Below are 22,174 nucleotides of genomic sequence, written 5' to 3'. Positions count from 1 at the left end.
CTCTCCTTCTGCAACACAACACGGCTCACCTCTCCTCTGCTCGCCTCACTAGGTATGAACTTCTGCTGCTTTCAGCCTCACATATCACTATTAAGCGCTGCTCCCGGTTAAACCCTGCTACCCTCCTTCCTTTACCTAGTGATGGTGAACCCCATGACTGCCCTGCAACTGTCTCCGCTATCACTGTCCCGCGCCCCGACCTTTCAGATGTACCTCTCCCTAACTCTGACCTGGTATTATTCACTGATGGGTCCTGTTATAGAAATGACCAAGGCCACCTTCTTGCAGGGTACGCTGTGGTCTCTCTCTCGGAGACCATAGAAGCTGTGCCCTTACCCTCTGTGACCTCTGCCCGGGTGGCTGAACTGATTGCTCTAACCCGTGCCTGCTTTCTAGCCAAGGGGCTCTCTGCCACTATTTTTACTGATTCTCGGTATGCCTTTGGGGTTGTGCATGACTTTGGCACCCTCTGGCAGGCTCGAGGTTTTCTTACCTCTACTGGTACCCCTATCAAGAATGGCCCCTACATTGCCACCCTCCTGTAGGCAGTTTTACTACCGTCTGCCTTGGCAATTGTTAAGTGTACTGGCCACTCAGCGGCAGACACCGAGGTGTCAAAAGGTAATGCACTTGCTGATGCTGCTGCAAAACATGCCGCCACTATAAAACCTTCACCAGAAGCGTTTCTTGGTCCCCTCTCTGTCTCTGTAACGCCACCATCCCTGTCTCATCTCGCTCAGCTCCAGGATTCTGTCCCAGAAACAGAGAAAGACTCCTGGAGTGCTTTGGGTTGCTCTTTGCATTCTGATTCCCTTTGGCGATCGCCCACCGGTACCTTTGTAGCCCCCCCTCATTCTACCCGTCTCTAGCCGCCCTGCTACATGGTGTTTCGCATGTCGGCAAGGAGGGGATGGTCTCTGCTATGAGTAAGGCGGGGTGGTGGGCTCCCCATTTCAGCTCCTTTGCAACCCGCCACTGTGCCGCTTGTGTTACTTGTCAAAGCCACAATGTATGCAAATCTGTAAAAGTAACACAAGGGTTCTGGGGTTTGCCTCAAGCACCTTTCCTACACTGGCAACTTGATTTTGTACAAATGCCAAAGTGTCAGAAATATAAATTCATTTTAGTTATAATATGTCTGTTTTCGGGTTGGATTGAAGCCTTTCCCTGTCGCAAAGCTGATTCATTGTCGGTTGCAAAATGTCTGTTAAACCACATTATCCCTACCAAGGGAATTCCTGCCACTTTGTCTAGTGACCGGGGAACACATTTTACTGGAAAAATTGTTCAACATCTAAACCAGGTATTACGTGTCACCCACCTGTTGCACTGCCCTTAACATCCACAGAGTGCAGGGGCAGTTGAAAGGCGAAATGGTGTGCTTAAAAATAAGCTGGCAAAAATCTGTAGTTCCACAGGGTTAAACTGGCCAGCTGCTTTACCACTGGCCCTTATGGAAATTCGGTCATCCCCATCCCAGAGACACAAATTGAGTCCATTTGAAATCATCATGGGAGGCCCTATGCGAACAATGGCTACTATTACCCCAGCCCCAGACCTAAACCTAACTCACAGCATGCTCCTCCAGTACTGCAAAGGGTTAATGCAAGCGGTGAGCTCCTTCCATTGGCAGGTGGGAGCAGCTTGGCCGACGGAACCCACCTCTGCTGCCTGTCACACTCCTGAGCCTGGTGAGTGGGTCTGCCTGCGGCACCACCTTCAGAAGCCCGCCTTGGAACCCCGGTGGGAGGGTCCGTACCAGGTACTGCTCACCACCCAGACAGCAGTGAAATTATCCGGCATCGCTGCACGGATCCACGCCTCACAGTGTAAGCCAGCGCCACCTCACGGGGACCAAGCACCTCTGCAAAACCACGCCGAACCAGCTTCAACCCCAGAAGACAAAGAGGAACAGCCTGCAATACCTTACAATCTGCGCTCTCGTAAGGGTTGCCAGAAGCAGAGGGTAAGCAGACAGCAGGACCCAACAAACAAGAAGCAGCAGTGAGCCTAGCGCCTGCTGCCGGGTGGACGTAAAACTGTGACTGCGGTTCCCTCGAAAGGGGTTGTCGGAACCAGAAAGGGTCCTGCTTCCAACATGTGTCCTTTGAGAAGCTTAATCCTCAGCTCCTGTGTCCTGAGGGTCTGGGGAATCCAGAGTGACAGTGACAATTCTTTCATCCAACAACAGTGCAGATAGCCCAGATCCTGAATATTTCTAATTGCTGGGTCTGCAGCCACATCCCAGCTCACTCACAAGCTAGTATCCCCACCATGGCAATCCCTGTGAATTCCTCAGAGCTTGCTGGAGAACCCTATCCACTTAAAAGGACATGGAAGGAAAATGACACTTGGGGGCTGGGAAAAACATATGTTCCTAAACTTATAAGTGTGGTGAAAGGAAAGGGCCACTGGTACTGGGTGCGTAATGGGACAGGGCTGAATCTAGGGAGGAGCAGCTGTCTCCAATACATCGTGTCCCATGGCGTATGGGACTATTCAAACAAGGTTGGAGAGTGGCAAACCGGGTATGGAAAGATAAACTTCCTCTCAACCTGGGATCAAACCAAAGATTCAATCTCTTGCTCCCTCTACAGCCTCCCTGAAAAAAACAGCACCATCTACAAATGTCATGTGAATGCTACCTCTTCTCCCAGTGAAAATCATCCTGTGCCCTTTGGGTTATACTATTCCTCCTTTGTAAATTCTTACATGTCAAAGGGTTGCAGTCAACCATTCCCAGCTTTAATGGGACATCATTGGGTTTGTGGGGAAAATGCTTACACTGTGTTACCAGCAAATTGGTCAGGTATCTGTTATCCTGCTCAGCTTTTCCCACAATTCCGGGTGCTTCAATCCCTCTCGCGAAATTGCCTCCGTAATTTCAGGTGAAAAAGGAGGGACTTGCCAGATGCTAAATGGTATGTGGATAACATAAGCCCCCTAACTTGGGAAGAAGCTGTTGGCATTTCTTTAGTCCCAGTAGGGGGGGGTAATCCCCCATACAAAAAGGCTTTTAAGGTTACAAGCGGTGGTTGAGATCATGGCCAATGAAACAGGAGAGAGCTTAAAAGCTCTAGCCAAAGAAACGGGAGCGGTCCGACAAGTGGCCCTCCAAAACCGTGGGGCATTAGATATAATACTGGCAGCCAAAGGAGGGACCTGTGCTCTAATTGGAACAGAAAGCTGTGTATACATACCTGATAATACTAATGAGGTAATAAATCGTGCTAGCCATCTGGAGCAAATTGCATACCTTCCCCACGAAGAACCAAGTTCCTTGTGGAAATGGATAAGTAACTTATTCAATTTCTCTAGTCTGGGAAACTGGTTGTTTCAAGGAATCCTGACTATCCTATTTGGAGTGAGTTTGTGTGTGTATGGGGGTGGAGGGGATGTGAGAAAACCTGGATTTGTGCAGGAAATAGCCCAACTTGATTGTCATGCACATTGTGTAAAGAGTTGTCACTTTGGATGGGCTATCACCAGCAGGAGAGTGAATTTGTGTGGGGGGGTGGAGGGTGAGAAAACCTGGATTTGTGCTGGAAATGGCCCACCTGATGATCACTTTAGATAAGCTATTACCAGCAGGACAGTGGGGTGGGAGGAGGTATTGTTTCATATTCTCTGTGTGTATATTAAAGTCTGCTGCAGTTTCCACGATATGCATCTGATGAAGTGAGCTGTAGCTCACGAAAGCTCATGCTCAAATAAATTGGTTAGTCTCTAAGGTGCCACAAGTACTCCTTTTCTTTTTGCGAATACAGACTAACACGGCTGCTACTCTGAAAAATAATCTTTGTGTGTTTTCAATTGATTTCTTGTTGTATCCAAAACTGCACAAGACACACCATCCATCAGGTTACCCCTAACCAGAGTGCTAATCTAATGTTGTTAAATGTCACCAGTGAAAGTAATGAGAAAGAACAATTGATGTATGGAATCCAGTAAGTCATTGGTCATGGGCGTAGCCATGACCAAAAGGGGGGATTGTGGAAGTATAACATTGTATAAGTATAACGTTGTATAAGGGGACATGCTGGATACATTGTATATGAGAGGGCAGGCCAAAACATGTTACAAAGTATCTGAGGGAGCACACATAGGGACAGTTAGCTTTTGAATGGAGAAGCAATTAAGATAGACCCAGCACATCTAAGAAGCAGGCATCAAAATGGAAGGTGTGAAGGGCAATTAGTTAGGTTAACTGGAAGCTGTTAAAGGAGATTGTTAAAGGTGGCAGGTAATTGAAGATACGTGACTGGTCTCAGGGATCTTGAAGGGTGGTGACTAAAATCTTTTTCTTCTTTTGTCTGTAACTTCTCTGTAACTTGTTCTCCAAAAAACTGTATAAATTAAGAGACACAAGCCCCACTCGGGGGGCTCACTTCTAAATGTATTAGCAGAGCAGCTTTGCTAATAAAACAGAGTGGTCTGATAAATTGTGAGTCTGAGTCAAACTTTGACATTGGCAACAAAGGCACACTGCTGATTCATATCTAGCTTCTCATCCACTGTAATCCCCAGGTCCTTTTCTGCAGAACTGCTGCCGAGCCATTCGGTCCCTAGTCTGTAGTGGTACATGGGATTCTTCCGTCCTATGTGCAGGACTCTGCACTTGTCCTTGTTGAACCTCATCAGATTTCTTTTGGCCCAATCCTCCAATTTGTCTAGGTCCCTCTGGACCCTATCCCTACCTCTCCCCACAGCTTAGTGTCATCTGTGAACTTGCTGAGGGTGCAATCCATCCCTTCATCCAGATCATTAATAAAGATGTTGAACAAAACTGGCCCCAGGACCGACCCTTGGGGCACTCCGCTTGATACCAGTGGCCCCCTAGACATTGAGCCATTGATCACTACGCGTTGAGCCCGACGATCTAGCCAGCTTTCTATTCACCTAATAGTCCATTCATCCAATCCATACTTTTTTAACTTGCTGGAAGAATACTGTGGGAGACCGTATCAAAAGCTTTGCTAAAGTCAAGATGTATCACGATCACATAACAGACCATAAGCTGATTGCGTAGCCCATAAGGCCAGTTTGCTAGCTTGCTATATTGCATAATGTGTTTTCTTCACTAGTTTGATTGATCATATTACTTTCTTGGGTTTTGTTTATGCCAAATTCCAGTATATGTTATTCGTAATAATTATTCATGGTTATTCATAATAGTCGGCTGTAAGGCAAGCAACCTACAGGCCCGTATGATTAGCTAGAGCAAGTCAGAATGAGTGTTTGTAACCTTTGGCATAGATAAATGGCTGACCGGTTGCTCCTCTTGACCTTGGGGAACTGAATGGGGAACCAAACAAAGAACTGAGTATGTTTATCGTAGGTCTGGAACAGACCGACACAGACCAGTAACTGCAGGGCACAGAGCAGAACATGGAAGTAGTAAGTTAGGCCAAGGGTAATGGTTTTGGGCATGAGATAATTTATATTAACACGTGTTAGGGGGCTTATTCCTTCACCCACTTACTTCCCTGGTCCTTCTCGCATGAACAGAGAGCAACAATACCCGAAGTCCAAAGGTGCAAACAATTCGATGTTTATTGGGGTGAACTTCCAGCAAGCATGATTCCAGTTTCCTTCCTTAATATCCTCCTTCCCAGCTCTGACACCACCGAGCCTTACACCTGTGTCCCTGTTCCCATTACTACCCTTAGCCAAACATGATTCCAGCTTCCTTACTCCCATTCCCTGTTCCCATTTCCCCCTTTAGCAAAACATGATTCCAATTTTCTTACCCCCATTCCCTGTTCCCATCTCCCTCACCCACATGCCCATGTCCACCCCCACCCACACCCAGTCACTTCCTCATTGACTACAGATTATATAGTAAAACTTGAGTTCTGCTTAGCTATACCTTAACCAATCATTTTCCTGAAATTTAACTAACCAATCCTAACATATTGTAACATGATTATGTAACCAATTATATCCCACCACCTCAATTAGTTTACACCCAGCAAAATTAATTATACAGCAGACAGGAACAATCACAGAACCAGACAGAGATTATACAGACAAACAACAGCAAAGTGGGAACTATAATGACAAAACAATACAGAAGTGAGGATTTCACATCCCAGCTATTGATAAGTGAGTTCTTGCCAGACAGGATGCTATCAAACTAAGTTTCCTTTTACATTTTCTAGGCACTTCCCTTTCTCTGGAGGTGATAGGAATACAATCCTGTCCTGATAGTGCCTAACAGCCCAATAGCACCTTATTTCAATGTGACTAGTTTGGAATGTGAGGATGTGACCGGTCGCTTCCCAGCTTATGGCTGCCTCTGCTGCTTAGCCTAAGGCCTGAGCCTAAGCACAGGGCCTCAGACTGTCACAGTAAGAGAAGGCCCTTACACCGGCAGACAGTGATTTTGATTCTTTCTTTTATACCTCTCTATCACTAGCCAAGTGATAAGAATACACCTAAATTCTTAGAGTCTAGGCCTTTACAGACAGGCCTGAATATCTATATCCTCACACGTATGAATATATGTCATAATATGTTAATCTATAGAGTAAGTGCACCCAAAGATTGATCTGGGTGAGGAAATAAGATTTGGGCATGGTAGATTGGGCCTTGATTAAGGCAGTACCAGGACCCTATAAGAGGGCAAACACCCATGCAGGACAGGGTGCTCTTTCCTATCTTCTATCAAGCTATCAGCTCAGCTTTGCAACACAGCCTCGCTACTCAACACTCAAACCTAATCCCCAGACCATCGAATTCATCAGGCATGCCAGAGACCAGGCTGGTCCTGTCTCCCACTACAGGACTTCAGGGAAGGTGGTAAGTTTGCTAGTTTAAGTAGTCTTTTAGAATAGAGATGTTACCATCAGGGTCACAGAATTGCATTACTTCTTTGTGACTCTGTGTTTAATAGTGTTTATTGTTTTTTTCATTCATTTTAATAAAGATCTTATCAATTTGGTATTGTCCTCAGGATATGTATCCTTGCCACACAACCCGAGGGTGATCTCACGACATTGAACTTTCTGTGTTTTCTAACCCTGTAGCCTGAGTTGGGATGAGAACCTAAATATTTTCTGGTCAGATCAGTGGCGAGATGTAATAAACTAGCCCATAAATTCAAGTCAACACTTGTAACCCTCATCAACAGAAAAGACCCAGATCAAGCACCACTGACATGCCAATGTCTCTTGCTAAGGTTAATGTGATTTAATCCAGTTGCTCAATATGTTCCTGGGAACAATCTGGTAGTACATACACTCTGTCCTGGAGCCAAGCATCGCACTCAAATAACCATGAGCTGGAAGATGACTTAGAGGGGTACACGGATGCCGCGGACCCATACAGACCAGTGAGAGAAAAGTGATGACTTCAGAGACAAAAAGTAACCCTGACAGACACGCAACTTCAGGAAGTTCTAAGTTACAGTGGAGTGACCAGCTTATGTGTTTAAAGGACACTAAGGAAGTGACAAGAGACTCCTTTGTGGTGTGTGGACAATTGAGTGAGTCAGATGGATTCATGATTAAAGGGGGTTGCATTGTAACTCCAAACGAAATGAGAGAGGAAATCCTAAACCTCCTCCATGAAGGACATCATGGGTTAGCTAAATGCCATGAAAGGGCCAACCAGTCAGTGCAGGGGCCGGCCATCAGCAAGGACGTTAAGAACAAAATATCTGCATGTGATCATTTGAGAAATGAGACCAGCACAACACAAAGAACCCTTAATGACAACACCTCTGCCAGACAGACCTGGGAAGGGACTAGCTGCAGATTTATGCAGATTCAGAAGACATCATTACTGGGTCACCATGGACTAGTTTCCCAGGTCCATAGGGATAATGTACTTGAAAGACGTAACATTTTGCAGTGAGACCGAGAAAGTGAAGTGCACTTTTGCTCACTTTGGTGATGGACAACGGACCACAACTCACTGCAGTGGAATTTAAGTCATTCGGAACAAAATATGACTTTGATCATATTACTAGCAACCCACGTTACCCACAAGCGAATGGAGAGGCTGAGAGAGCTGTGCAGACAGCCAAGAAAACCCACAGCAGGAAGATCCCTTCCTTGCTCTTCTGAGCTACAGATAAACACCAAGAGCAGCTACTGGATACAGTCCAGCACAACTCCTGATGGGAAGACAACTGGGAAATACTGTTCCTACCCACAAAGTGCCCAGACACAAAGAGAGCAGCCAAATCAGATAAAACAGCTACAGGAGCTTGTGGACACTTTTACAACAGGCGTCATTCATAGGCGCTGACTCCGTGGGTGCTCTGAGGCTGCAGCACCTACAGGGAAAAATTAGTGGGTGCTCTGCACGCACTGGCAGCCAAGCTCCCCTCACCACCCGCCCCACCTCCTCCTCCTCCCCTGAGCGGACTGCATCCCTGCTTCTCCACCTACCTCCCAGCGCTTCCTGCCAGGCCACTGCCAAACAGCTGTCTGGCAGCGTTAGCACGCTCCGGGGGGCACGGGGGGGGACACATGGTGTGCTCAGGGGAGGAGGCGGGGCCGGGGCAGGGATTTGGGGAAGGAGTTGGAATGGGGCAGGGAGGGAGCGCAGTTGGGGTGGGGACTTTGGGGGAGGGGTTGGAATGGAGACAGGGCAGGGATGGGAAGAGGCGGGGCAGGGACCTGACGGAAGGGGTGGAGTGGGGGTGGGGCCGGGGAGAAAGGGGAAGTCAGCGCCTAAGGCGTCACTCAGAGACCTGCGGGGATAGAAGCTAGTGGCCACGTTCATGTCAAACTGGATGAAGGAAACGGCTGGAGAGCCCCAACTATCACAAAATAAAAAGAACTCGGTGCCCAGAGCCTGTGGGATCGAGACCGGCCGGAGGGCGCCACAGAAACCATCGGCACCTGCCGTCGGGGTCGGAAAGAACAAGTAACCAGCAAGCCCTACAGATGGCGGAGGCAGAACACCATGACGACTCGAGGATTTAGACCAACCCCAGCCAGCCGTTGAACCTATGGGCAGCCAGACGACCCAGTTGTTACGGGATCGCTCCGTGCACTTAGAAACCCAGCATGATTCGGAGACTCCTCACAGACTGATCAGCATGGAACTCCCCAGGCAGCGCACGAGCAGAACGACAGGAGACCCTGGCAATTGCGAACCTTGGGCTACAGCAAACGTGGTCCCTGGATCCCACCTCCAGCCCAGCTCCTGCGGTGGGGGGCTGAGAGCTCCTGTCAACTCTGTCAGCTCCCGGGCCAGAGGCGCTGTGCCCATCCCCCTCGCACTCTGACGAACCCCTGGCTGTACTGAACACAGGGCTTGGATCCCCAGGGTCCGTTGCAGTGAGGGTGTGGGAAATGGAGAACTCAGAGGAGGTGGTCACAGAACCACAGGACTGGAGGAACCTCGAGAGGTCTCTTACTCCGGTCCCCTGCCTCATGGCAGGACCAAGTATTATCTAGACCAGTGTTTCTCAAGCTGGGGTACTGCAGGGGGTCCACAGGGGGTCTGCAGGGAGTCCACAGGCCCAGCTGATCAACTCCTCCCCTCACTCCCGGAGCCTCCTTCACACCAGGGAACAGCTGATGGGAGGGAGGGGGAGGAGCGGGGACCTTGGGTCCGCGCTCCCAAAAGTGGCCAGCGCATCCCTGCGGCCTGGGCAGGGGAGGGGGCAGGGGGTCTCCACACGTGGCCCCCAGCCTGAGTGCTGACTCCACAGCTCCCACTGGGTGGGAACTGCGGCCAATGGGAGCTGCGGGGGCAGTGCCGGAGGGCAGGGGCAGCACATGGAGACCTCCGGCCCCTCACCTAGGAGCCGCTGCCAGAGAGATGTGCCGGTCGCTTTTGGGAGCTGCCCAAGGTAAGTGCTGCCCAAGGTAAGTGCCCCCCTCACTCCCTCCCACACCCCACCTCTCTGCTCCAGCCCAGCACCCTGCACCCCTTACCCCCTCCCAAACTGCCAGCCCAGAGCCCACACCCCCTCACCCCATCCCGCACCCAAACTCCCTCCCAGAGCCCGCACTGCCTCCTGCACCCAAACTCCCTCCCAGAGCCCACACCCTGCACCTCCTCCTGTACCCCAACCCCCCTGCCCCAGCCTGGTGAAAGTGAGTGAGTCTCTTCCCCAGACTAAACAAACCCAATTTTTTCAGTCTTCCCTCATAGCTCACACAACGCACTGTCAACCTGTGGAACTCCTTGCCAGGGGATGTTGTGAAGCCCAACACCATAACAGCATTCGAAAAAGAACTAGATAAGTTTATGGAGGATAGGTCCAACAATGGCTATTAGCCAGGATGGGCAGGGATGGTGTCCGTAGACTCCGTTTGCCAGAAGCTGGGAATGAGCGACAGAGGATGGATCACTTGGTGATTCCCTGTTCTGTTCATTCCCTCTGGGGCACCTGGCATTGGCCACTGTGGGAAGACAGGACACTGGGATAGATGGGCCCTTGGTCTGACCCAGTATGGCCGTTCTTATGTCATGTTTTGTAGACCTTTAATCATTTCTGTTGCTCTTCTCTGAACTTTCTCCAATTTGTCCACACCCTTCCTGAAATGTGGCGCCCAGAACTGGACACAATAGACACAGTTGAGGCCTAATCAGCGTGGAGTAGAGCGGAAGAATTACTTCTCATGTCTTGGTTACAACACTCCTGCTAATACATCCCAGAATGATGTTTTCTTTTTCTGAAACAGTGTTATACTGTTGACCCATATATAGCTTGTGATCCGCTATGACCCCCAGATCCCTTTCCGCAGTACTCCTTCCTAGACTGTCATTTCCCATTTTGTATGTGTGCAACTGATTGTTTCTTCCTAAGTGGAGTACTTTGCATCTGTCCTTGTTGAATTTCATCCTATTAACTTCAGACCATTTCTCCAGGTTGTCCAGATCAGTTTGAATTTTAATCCTATTCTCCAAAGCACTTGCAACCCCTCCCAGCTTAGTATCGTCCGCAAACTTTACACATGTACTCTCTATGCCATTATTTAAATCATTGATGAAGATATTGAACAGAACCGGACCCAGAACTGATCCCTGCAGGACCCCACTCGTTATGCCCTTCCAGCATGACTGTGAACCACTGATAACTACTCTCTGAGAATGGTTTTACAATCAGTTTTGCACCCACCTTATAGTAGCTCCACCTAGGTTGTATTTCCCTAGTTTGTTTATGAGCAGGTCATGCGAGACAGTATCAAAAGCTTTACTAAAGTCAAGATAGACCATGTCTACCACTTCCCCCCATCCACAAGGCTTGTTACCCTGTCAAAGAAAGCTCTCAGATTGGTTTGACAAATCCATGCGGACTGTTATTTATCACCTCATTATCTTCTAGATGTTTGCAAATTGATGGCTTAATTGTTTGCTCCATTATCTTTCCGGGTACAGAAGTTAAGCTGACTGGTCTGTAATTCCCTGGGTTGTCCTTATTTCCCTTTTTATAGATGGGAACTAGATTTGCCCCCCTCCAGTCCTCTGGAATCTCTGCCGTCTTCCACGACTGTTGGAAGACAATTGCCAATGGCTCAGAGGGAATCGAATGTCACACTGTGTTTCACTGTTCAGCCATTAGGCAGCGCTATGTGCAAAATACCTAGTAAAGGAACCTCAGCCAGACCAGGCCAAGCATGGCAGGGCCCAGTGATGAACCCAGCCAGGGGGTACCTTGCTCAGAGCATAGGCGCTCGACCCCCTCTGCCCCGGCTCCGCCTGACTCCACCCCCTGTCCCGCACCCATTCCAACCCCTTCCCCAAATCCCCGCCCCGGCCCCACCTCTTCCTCACCTCCTCCCCTGAGCGTGCAGCATTCCCGCTCCTCCCCCTCCCTCCCACAGCTTGTTATGCCACGAAACAGCTGTTTAGCAGTGGGAAGTGCTTGGCGGAGGAGCGGGGATGCAGCAGGCTGGGAGGAGGCAGAGGTGAGCTGGGGTGGGGGTAAGGGAAGTTTGGCTGCCGGTGGGTGCAGGGCACCCACTAACTTTTCCCCGTGGGTCCTCCAGCCCTGGAGCACCCATGGAGTTGGCACCTATTGCTCAGAGATAAGCCCTGTAGTCAGTCTATATCTGGTACACTGAGGGGCAGGGAAAGCCACATGCCTGCCCCCCTGGGGTACAGGGAAAGCCATGTGCCCACCCCCCCAGGGTGCAGGGAAAGCCATGTGCCCACCCCCCCGGCGGGCGCCCCATCCCCCTTACCCTGCTCCTGCGAGCCCCTCTGCTTCGCCATGCTCTGCAGATACTCCCGCTCCTCCTGCAGCCACCGCTCTCGCACCTGGTAGTCCATCTCCCAGCCTGGGGCAGGGGCTGGGCAGCTGTCCCACGCCGTCCTCGGGCTGTTGGAGACAGACAGGGACATGCACTAGCAGGACGGAGCAAATCCTACCCTCCCTGGCCTAGTCACGGCCAGCCGCACATACACCCAGGGAACCTCGGCATGGCATGGCAGCTGTCTCTGCCTGGATCCTGCCACATGGCAACGCCACCCATAGGACAGAGAATCCCAAGTCCTGCTGAAACTGCCAGGGGGGATCAGGAACCCGAACAGAATCTCCCAGAGATCCCAGCAGCTCACACCTCCTATCCCAGAGCAGGAATTAATGCTTCACCCCCAGGGGCTGGCAGCAGTACCTGGGGAGTGGGGAAACTGAGTCACACAGCTGGTTCATCAAATCTTACCAACTGCCCACATTCTCTTTGCTTTATGTGCCGTAACTTCTTACCCATCTCCTAATTGTGATACATCCCTACCACACATACATGGGAACGAATTCTTGGATCCACACCTTAGCTAAGCAACCCTGAAGTAAATGAGTGAGAGCCCTACTGTGTGGCACTGGCTGGCTGCTGACAGGGCCACAGAAACATGCCAGCAGCCAGCTGCTTCCAGGAGCAGCGTGGGGCCAGGGCAGGGAGGTAGCCTGCCTGAGCCCCGCTGTGCTGCCGGACTTTTAGCACCCTGGAGATCGCGATCGACTGGCAGAGGCTCCAGGATCGACCAGTCGATCACGATTGACGGGTTGGTGACCACTAATCTAGCCCTTGGCCTTCACAACATCTTCTGGCAAGGAGTTCCACAGGTTGATAGTGCATTGTGTGAAAAAATGCTTCCTTTGTTTTAAACCTGCTGCCTATTAATTTCATTAGGTGACCCCTAGTTTTTGTGTTTTAAGGAGGAGTAAATCACACTTCCTTATTTAATTTCTCTATACCACTCATGATTTTATAGACCTCTATCCTATCCCCCCTTAGTCATCTCTTTTCCAAGCTGAACAGTCCCAGTCTTATTAATCTCTCCTCATACGGAAGCCGTTCCAGACCCCTGATCATTTTTGTTGCCCTTTTCTGAACCTTTTCCAATTCCAATATCTCTTTTTTGAGATGGGGCAATGCAGTATTCAAGATGTGAGCGTACCATGGATTTATATAGAGGCAACATGATATTTTCTGTCTTATTATCTATCCCTTTCCTAATGGTTCCCAGCATCCTGTTTGCTTTTTTGACTGCCACTGTACACTGAGTGGATATTTTCAGAGAAGTATCCACAGTGACTCCGAGATCTCTTTCTTGAGTGGTAACAGCTAATTTAGACCCCATCATTTTATATGTAGAGTTGGAATTATGTTTTCCAATGTGCATTACTTTGCATTTATAAACACTGAATTTCATCCGCTATCTTGTTGCCCACTCACCCAGTTTTGTGAGATTCCTTTGTAGCTCTTCACAGTCTGCTTTGGGCTTAACTATCTGGAGTAGTGTCATATCTTTTGCAAATTTTGCCACCTCACTGTTTACCCCTTCTTCCAGACCATTTATGAGTATGGTTGTGAGATCCTGGCACCCCCTTATTCTCCACTGTCAGATAATTAGGATGTGTTTTGCACACAGTGTGCCTTGTGAGGTATCATTCTAAAAGTCTTGATCTGTTAGACAGTAATATCTCGTTGGATTGTGTGTGCTAGCGGTCGTGTGTGACGTTATGAAGTTGGGCTCTGTAGGTGTTACTGGAACCTGTTGTGAGGTTGAAAACACCCACAAGCAGCCTTTCAGGTACAACAGTAAAAAGGCCAAACAATGTGAATGGCTCATGGAGGAAATGCACAAGCACAAGGATTCCCCAGGAACTGTGTACAATAGAAACCTCTCGGAGACAGCACTGCACAATGGGATCTATTTGACCCGGGTCACAGCAAAAGAGCTTTCCAGTGCGTGGGAAGAAGATATAAAAGGGGGACAATGACATCATGATGGTACCTCACTCTCCCTACAACACCACACCTGGAAATACCACAGGAACAAAGACTGAACTGGGGGAAGTGATGGTCCCAGGCTAAAGGTATTTCTAGCCTGTGTATGAAAACCTGGGACACCCAAGCTTGCAAAGCAAAGGCAGCTTGTGCCTTAAACAGATGGCAGATTCTTTTCACTCAGGGTGAGAATTTGCTAATTCATCTCCTACCTATCCAGTGTCTTAAGCTCAGTTTGTGGTTTTGTTTATTTACTAGGTAATCTGCTTTGATCTGTTTGCTATCACTTATAATCACTTAAAATCTATCTTCTTGTAGTTAATAAACTTATTTTATGTTTTAATCCAAACCAGTGTGTGTTTGACTAAGGTGTCTGGGGAAAATCTCAGCTTGGTTTCCACAAGTGTGCATGGTCCTCTTTACACTGAGGGAGAGGTGGACTGGTATTAAACCCGTATACTGGCCAGATTGGACCAGGGCAGGACGGTACTGCTCCAGGGTCCCAAGCTGGAAAGCTGGTGGTTAGAGAGCCTGCATGTAACTGCAGCTGGGTGTGTCCCTACCTGTGTGAATGCTGGTGAAAGTGCAGGCTGGAAGGCTTTGCAGCTTGTCACAGCAGCACAGTGTGAGAGGGAGCCCAGGCTGGTGGGTCAGAGGGCTCAGTGGTACCCCAGTTCCAGGTGGCATTCTGGGGGGAACCCATCACAATGAACAGCACAGGTCCCAGTTCAGAGCACTGGGGGACCCCACTATTTACCTCTCTCCATTCTGAAAACACCATTTATTCCTACTCTTTGTTTCCTGTCCTTTAACCAGTTACTGATCCATGAGAGAACCTTCCCTCTTATCCCATGACAGCTTACTTTGCTTAAGAGCCTTTGGTAATGGACGTTGTCAAGGGCTTTCTGAAAACCTAAGTACATTATATCCACTGGATCCCCCTTGTCCACATGCTTGTTGACCCCCTCAAAGAATTCTAGTAGATTGGTGAGGCGTGATTTCCCTTTATAAAAGCTGTGTTCAGGGCCAGATTTACACCTTACGCACCCCTAGGTACAGCATCTTCAGTAGCATCCCCTCCCCCTGCCTACAACTGACCTTCGTGTCATAGCTGCCGACTCATGGGTGCTCCAGGGCTGGAGCACCCATGGGGAAAAATTGGTGGGTGCTCTGCACCCACCGTCAGCTCCCCCCGCCCCAGCTCACTTCTGCCTCTGCTCCACCTTTGCCTCCTCCCCCAAGCACACCGAGTGCCCACTTTTTCTCCCTAGCTCCCAGCGCTTGCGCCGCGAAACATCTGTTTTGCACGGCAAGCACTGGAAGGGAGGGGGGAGGAGAGGGAACGTGGCACGCTCGGGGAAGAGGCGGGGCTGAGGCAGGGATTTGGGGAAAGAGTCCAATCGGGGCAGGGAGGGGGCGGAGTTGGGGCAGGGACTTTGGGGAAGAGGTTGGAATGGGGGCAGAGCAAGGGCAGGGAAAGACTGGAGTTGGGGTGGGGGGGTGAGCACCCATCGGCGTCGGGGAAAGCTGGCACCTATGCTTGGTGTTGCACAACTTTACAGAGGTGGGGCAACCCTAGAACGCCAGTGGCCCTAGGCACGTGCCTATTATGTCTAAGTGGAAATCTGGCCCTGGCCATGTTAACTCTTCCCCAACAAATGGTGTTCATCTCTGTGTCTGACAGTTCTCTTCTCTACTATAGTTTCAACCAGTTTTGCCTGGTACTGAAGTGAGGCATGCAGGCCTGTAATTGCTGGGATCACCTCTGGAGCCCTTTTTAAAAACTGGCATTACATTAGCTCTCCTCCAGTCATGTGGTAAAGAAGCTGATTTAAAGGACAGGTTACAAACCAGTTAGTAGTTCTGCAATTTCACATTTGAGTTCCTTCAGAACTCTTGGGTGAATCCCACCTGGTCCTGGTGACTTATTACTGTTTAGTTTATCCATTTGTTCCAAAACCTCCTCTAACAACATGTCAGTCTGCGACAGTTCCTCTGATCTGTCATGTAAAAAGAATGGCTCAGGTTTGGGAACCTCCCTCACATCCTCAGCCATGAAGACAGATGCAAAGAATTCAGTTAGCTTCTCTGCAATGGCCTTATCATCTTTGAGTACTCCTTTAGCATCTCCATCGTCCAGTGGCCCACTGGTTGTTTACCAGGCTTCCTGCTTCTGGTGTTCTTAAAAACATTTTGCTGTTAGTTTTTGAGTCTTTGGCTAACTGTTCTTCAAATTCTTTTTTGGCCTTCATAATTATATTTTTACACTTCCTTTGCCGGAGTTTATGCTCCTTTCTATTTTCCTCACTAGGATTTAACTTACACTTTTTAAAGAATGCCTTTTTGCCTCTCACTGCTTCTTTTACTTCGTTATTTAACCACGGTGGCTCTTTTTTGGTTCTTTTACTATGTTTTTTAATTTGGAGTGTACATTTAAGTTGAGTCTTTGAAAAGTGTCCATGCAGCTTGCAGGGATTTCACTCTAGTCACTGTACCTTTTAATTTCTCTTTCACTAACCCCCTCATTTTTGTGTAGTTCCCCTTTCTGAAATTAAAGGCCACAGTGCTGAGCTGTTGAGGTGTTCTTCCCACCACAGGGATGTTAAATTTAATTATACTGTGGTCATATTAAATGTTCCTGTGGTGGCATTGACACTAGTAAGGACAGTAAGTACTACTAGTAAGTACCACTCCTTTACCAGGGACGGGGCGGTCCATGGGGGGCTGTTGTGATGGAGGCTGCAGAGGACACAGCATTGCAGGGCACGTGACCCATGTGCCCGAGATCACTGAGGAGTTTAAACGATTGAGGCAGCCAGAGACAGAGACTCTGTGTCCCAGCCCCCTGTCCGAGCCCTGTGCTCCATGGCCCCCTCAGCCCGAGCCCTATGGCCACCCAGCCTCCTGCCCAAGTCCTGTGCTCCATGGCCCCCCCAGCCCGAGCCCCACGGCCACCCAGCCTCCTGCCCAAGCTCTGTGCCCCATGGCCCCCCCAGCCTGAGCCCCATGCCCCCCCAGCTCCCTCCCCGAGCCCTGTGCCCCATTGCCCCCCAGCCCCCTGCCCAAGGCCACCCAGCCCCCTGCCTGATCCATGATCCCTCCTATTTAAGCCCCATTGCCCAGCCCCAGCCTGAGCTCCACACCCCCTGGCCAAGTCCTGATCCCCCTGTCTGAGTCTGCCCTGCCTCTGAAGTGGCCTCACTCCCTGGCTCCCCACATGGCCAGGAATAGCCCTTCCCGGCCCTTCCAGCCTCAGCTCTCTCAGCTGTTCCCCTGCTGCAGGCACTGTCTGCTGGCCCCACACCCACCCCACGGTGCCCCCCACCTGCTCTGGGATGTCTGCCCCACATCTGCCTCAGGACCCCTGCCCCATGCCGGCTGCCCCACACTGCCTGCCCCATGTCTGTCTTGGGACCCCTCCTGCACACCTGCCATGGGATGGCCCAGTGCTGGAGGGTCTGGAGATGAGGGGCCTGGGGGGGCACAGAGCCCCCCACACAAGGTCTGCATAGCCAGCGAGCAGCACAGCGCCGGGGGACCATTTAGTTTGATAGTTTTCTGTTATCAGTAGACACAGCTGGGAAACCCTTATGTCTTTATAGATGTAGCTGTGAAATCCTCACTTCTGTATTGTTTTGTCATTATAGTTTCCACTTTGTTGTTGTTTATTTGCATGGTCTCTGTCTGGTTCTGTGATTGTTCCTGTCTGCTGTATAATTAATTTTGCTGGGTGTAAACTAATTAAGGTGGTGGGATATAATGGGTTAGCTAATCATGTTACAATATGTTAGGACTGGTTAGGTAATTTCAGGAAAATGATTGGTTAAGGTATAGCTAAGCAGAACTCAAGTTTTACTACATAGTCTGCAGTCAATCAGGAAGTGAGGTAGGGGAATGGGAACGGAATGGGGGTGGGGAAATTGGAATCATGTTTTGCTAAGGGGCGAATGGGAACAGGGACACAGGTGTAAGGCTCTGTGGTGTCAGAGCTGGGAAGGGGGACACTAAGGAAGGAAACTGGAATCATTCTTGCTGGAAGTTCACCCCAATAAACATTGAATTGTTTGCACCTTTGGACTTTGGGTATTGTTGTTCTCTGTTCATGCGAGGACCAGGGAAGTAAGTGAGTGAAGGAATAAGCCCCCTAACATCTGACACTGGACCACATCTGGCCGGCAATGGGTGTCAGTGGTTAACAATTACCCAAGGCCAGGGGGGTTCCCGTCAAGTGCCTCCACCCAGCCTGGCTGCTCTGGGAACGGCGCTGGGGCAGGTCTCTTGCTGGTGCTGGGCAGGGCTCCAACCCGATGCTCAACTTGTGCCCACCTGGCCTGGGGATCTGGATTTCAAGGCACTGGGAGCAGTGACTGGAGCCTGCGGTGCAGTGGAGCTGGGACCAAAGGAGGTTTGCTGCTGGCCCTGGAGCAGACAGTCCTGGCCAGGGTTGAGTGGCGGTTGACCAGGGTTGTGTGTGGCTGATGGGGACCGGAGAGGCCATGTGCAGCTTGGCGGGTCCCGGGAGACCCCGGATGCCCCCAGGATGAGGCACTTGCTTTACAGGAGGTTTCATTCAAAGCTGGAAAGCTCGTCCCTCCAGGCCCTGAGCTGTGTCTGCTGTGCACAGCTCCCAGCTGCACTGGGTGGGCAGCTGGGCCTGGGGGTCCCTGCTCAGACATCTCCCAGCCTGGCTCCTGCTCCTCCCAGCCAGGCCCGCCGGGCAGCCAGGGGTGAGGGCTGGGCCCAGGCCGGCTCCTGCACAGCCAGAGCTGCCCTCACTGTCCTGCCCACGTCACACCGGCTCCCAGACACCCTCCCTGCCCTGGGGGTGCTCAGGGAGGAGAGGGCACGGTTGGGGCTCTACCCCCAGCCCTGCCGGTGCTGAGCACAGCACAGCGAGTCCTACTGGGGGTGGGGCCTGTGGAGCCACCAGGTGAGCCCAGCAAGGGGCCAGCTCCTTCCAAGGCAAAAGTCAGCAAGGGAGGGTGAGCGGGAAGGAAACGCCTGCAGAAGTAGTGCCCTGCGCAGGGCTCCCATGCGGGGCCTGCTGGGGCCAGGGACACCAGCCTGGCACCAGAGACACAGATGACACGTGTCTACACCCATGCCAAGACATGCCCAGGTGCCCCTCCCATCTCCCTAGACTGACCCCCCCACTGCTCCCTAGATCTTACATGCAGGCGCCCTCCCCCCCCACACACAAGCACCCACTGGTGCCAGGGTCCGGACTATCCCCCACCCCCCCACACACGCAAGCTGGCAGCTGCTCCTCTGCACTCGCAGCAATCAGACTGAAATGACTGCACTCTCCTCCCCCAGAATCACTGGCTGCAGGAGCCCCCAGCTCCCCTTGCCATGCAGAGCCAGACTCCTTCCCCCCACATCCCTGACTCTGTCCCCTGGCGCAGAGCCGACCTACCTGTGCCCAGCCACGCTCCGCTCCTCACTCTCTGGTGGGGCTCCCTGGCCTCCAGCCTAGCCGCAGGGCCCCTTGGAGGCAGCCCGCCCCGCCTGATGACACATTAACCATGGGCGGTCCAAGCCAAACCCTCCCTCAGGTGCATCTCCCCAGCCAAGCCCTGTCTGCTGCCTCTCCTCCCTCCCACATGCTGGCAGAGGGAAGAGCCAGGCTCTGACTCATGTGCGATCCTCCTCGCTGGGGGCTGGCAGGATAACTGGCTCATCTGCCTCAGCCCAGCACTGCCAGCACTTAGCACACAGCCAGCCAAGTCTCACAGCCCGCGGGGGGGAGCAGAGCAGGTGGGGAAACTGAGGCTGAGAAGGGTTTTTTTGGGGTGGGGGGACACAGTAAGAACATCCTAGGGTCCTGACTCCCAGTTCCCCATGCTCCAACCCCTAAGCCACACTGCCTCTTCCTGGCTACATGGGCCAGCGGTTCTTTCTCAAGAAGCCGAAGGGGCGTTTTGACTTCACATCACAGCTGCTCGGTGTGCTACGGATCCCGCAGGGGATAGTGCAGATTGGCACTGGGGCCTCAGGGAATAGCATGGGGATGAAGTAGGAATTTCCTGTAATGTTTTTAGGAACTATTTGGACTTTCAGAAAGCCTTTGACAAGGTCCCGCACCAAAGGCTCTTAAGGTAACTAAGGAGTCATGGGGTGAGAGGGAAGGTCCTCTCCTGGATCGGTAACTGGAGAGAGGTAAATAGCAGGTCCCAGGGGTCTGTACCAGGACCAGTCCTGTTCAACATAGTCATAAATGAGCTGGAACAGGGGGTGAACAGGGAGGTGGCAAAGTTTGCAGACGATACAAAGTTGTTTAAGATAGTTAAGTCCACAGCTGAGTGCAAGGAGTTAGAGTCACAAAACTGGGTGAAAAGAAAAGGAGGACTTGTGGCACCTTAGAGACTAACCAATTTATTTGAGCATGAGCTTTCGTGAGCTACAGCTCACTTCATCAGATGCAGCTCACGAAAGCTCATGCTCAAATAAATGGGTTAGTCTCTAAGGTGCCACCAGTCCTCCTGTTCTTTTTGCGAATACAGACTAACACGGCTGTTACTCTGAAACCTGGGTGACCGGGCAACAAAATGGCAAAGAAATGCACATTGGAAACATAATCCCAACCATACACATAGTGACGGGGTTGAAATTAGCTGGTAACACCCAGGAAAGAGATCTGGGGGTCACAGTGAATAGTTCTCTGAAAATTTCAGCTCAATGCGCAGCAGCGGTCAAAAAGGCTAAGAATACTTTAGAAACTATTAGGAAAGGGACAGCTAAGAAGACAGACAATATCCTAATGCCGCTATCTAAATCCATGGGATGCCCACACCTTGAATACTGCACGCAGACGTGATCACCCCATCTCAAAAACAATACAGTGGAACTGGAAAAGGTTCAAAGAAGGGCAGCAAAGATGATCAGGGTATGAAACAGCTTCCATACGAGGAGAGACTCCAAACATTAGAGCCGTTCAGCTTGGAAAAGAGACGACTAAGTGGGGATATGACAGAGGTTTATAAAATCATGACTAGGGTGGAGAAGGTGAATAGCGAAGTGTTATTTACTATTCACATCACACACAAACTAGGGGTCGCCCAATGAAATTGACAGGCAGCAGGTTTAAAACAAACATAGGAAAGTACTTCACACAATGCACTGTCAACCTGTGGAACTCTTTGCCAGGGATGTTATGAAGGCCAAGACTATAACAGGGTTCAAAAAAGAACTGGATAAGTTCACAGAGGATAGGTCCATCAATGGCTATTAGCCAGGATGGGCAGGGATGGTGTCCCTAGCCTCTGTTTGCCAGAAGCTGGGAACGAGCGACAGGGGATGGATCATTTGATGATTCCCTGTTCTGTTCATTCCCTCCGGGGCACCTGGCACTGGCCACTGTTGGAAGACAGGACACTGGGCTAGATGGACCTTTGGTCTGACCCAGTATGGCCATTCTTATGTGATAGCACCACCCCCGCCCCACAAGAAGCTAACTGCCACACTGTCTCCTGGACAGAAATGGCCTTCCTCAGAGCTGCTCTGCTCTGCCCTGGAGCATGAGCATGGGGGAGCCCTTTACTTCTCCTTCCAGCCAGTGTCACTGCAGGCTCTGTCTCCAGAGGCGCATTAGCAGCTGCCCTGGAGGGCTCAGTCCACCCCTGCTGGGTGATAGGGACCTGCAGTGCTCCCCCAGCTGCAGTTACAGGCCACCATGCCTTGCCGTCTGTCATGATGAATTGCTTTAACCCATAGCTCTGCACATAAGTGCAGCTCCACCCCCTCTCCCCAGTCTGGGCCTAGGATCCCCTCAGTGTGGATGGTAATCCCATGGGGCCAAGTGGGATGCAACCCTCTAGAAAGAGGAGACAGACTGGACAGGGTACTGATGGGAATAATGGCAGGGAATTCAAACACAGGGAAACGGGCAGGCCCACGGGCAGGGCCCTACCAAATTCACGGCTGTGAAAATCACGTCATAGACCACGAAATCTGGTCTTTTGTGTGCTTTCACC

At 50.8% G+C, this 22,174-nt stretch overlaps 1 protein-coding gene across 2 annotated transcripts in view; it reads right to left on the bottom strand.

Moving 5' to 3' along the window:
- Positions 1-19,758, bottom strand: part of LOC311518129 (cGMP-dependent protein kinase 1-like) — a 69,500-nt gene extending 49,742 nt beyond the window's left edge. For both annotated transcript variants that reach the window (XM_084623610.1, XM_084623609.1), the window contains exons 1-2: positions 19,618-19,758; positions 12,153-12,289 (exon numbers count right to left, since the gene is read on the bottom strand). In XM_084623610.1, the coding sequence (XP_084479736.1) occupies positions 12,153-12,240 (88 nt within the window). In that variant the 5' untranslated portion in view covers positions 12,241-12,289; positions 19,618-19,758. The remainder of the gene's footprint in view (positions 1-12,152; positions 12,290-19,617) is intronic.
- Between the last annotated feature and the right edge of the window lie 2,416 nt (positions 19,759-22,174).

The sequence above is a fragment of the Lepidochelys olivacea genome (assembly GCF_965140295.1).
Source record: "Lepidochelys olivacea isolate rLepOli2 genome assembly, chromosome: 3".
Classification (NCBI taxonomy): domain Eukaryota; kingdom Metazoa; phylum Chordata; order Testudines; family Cheloniidae; genus Lepidochelys; species Lepidochelys olivacea.
This window is presented reverse-complemented; position numbering and strand designations above follow the sequence as displayed.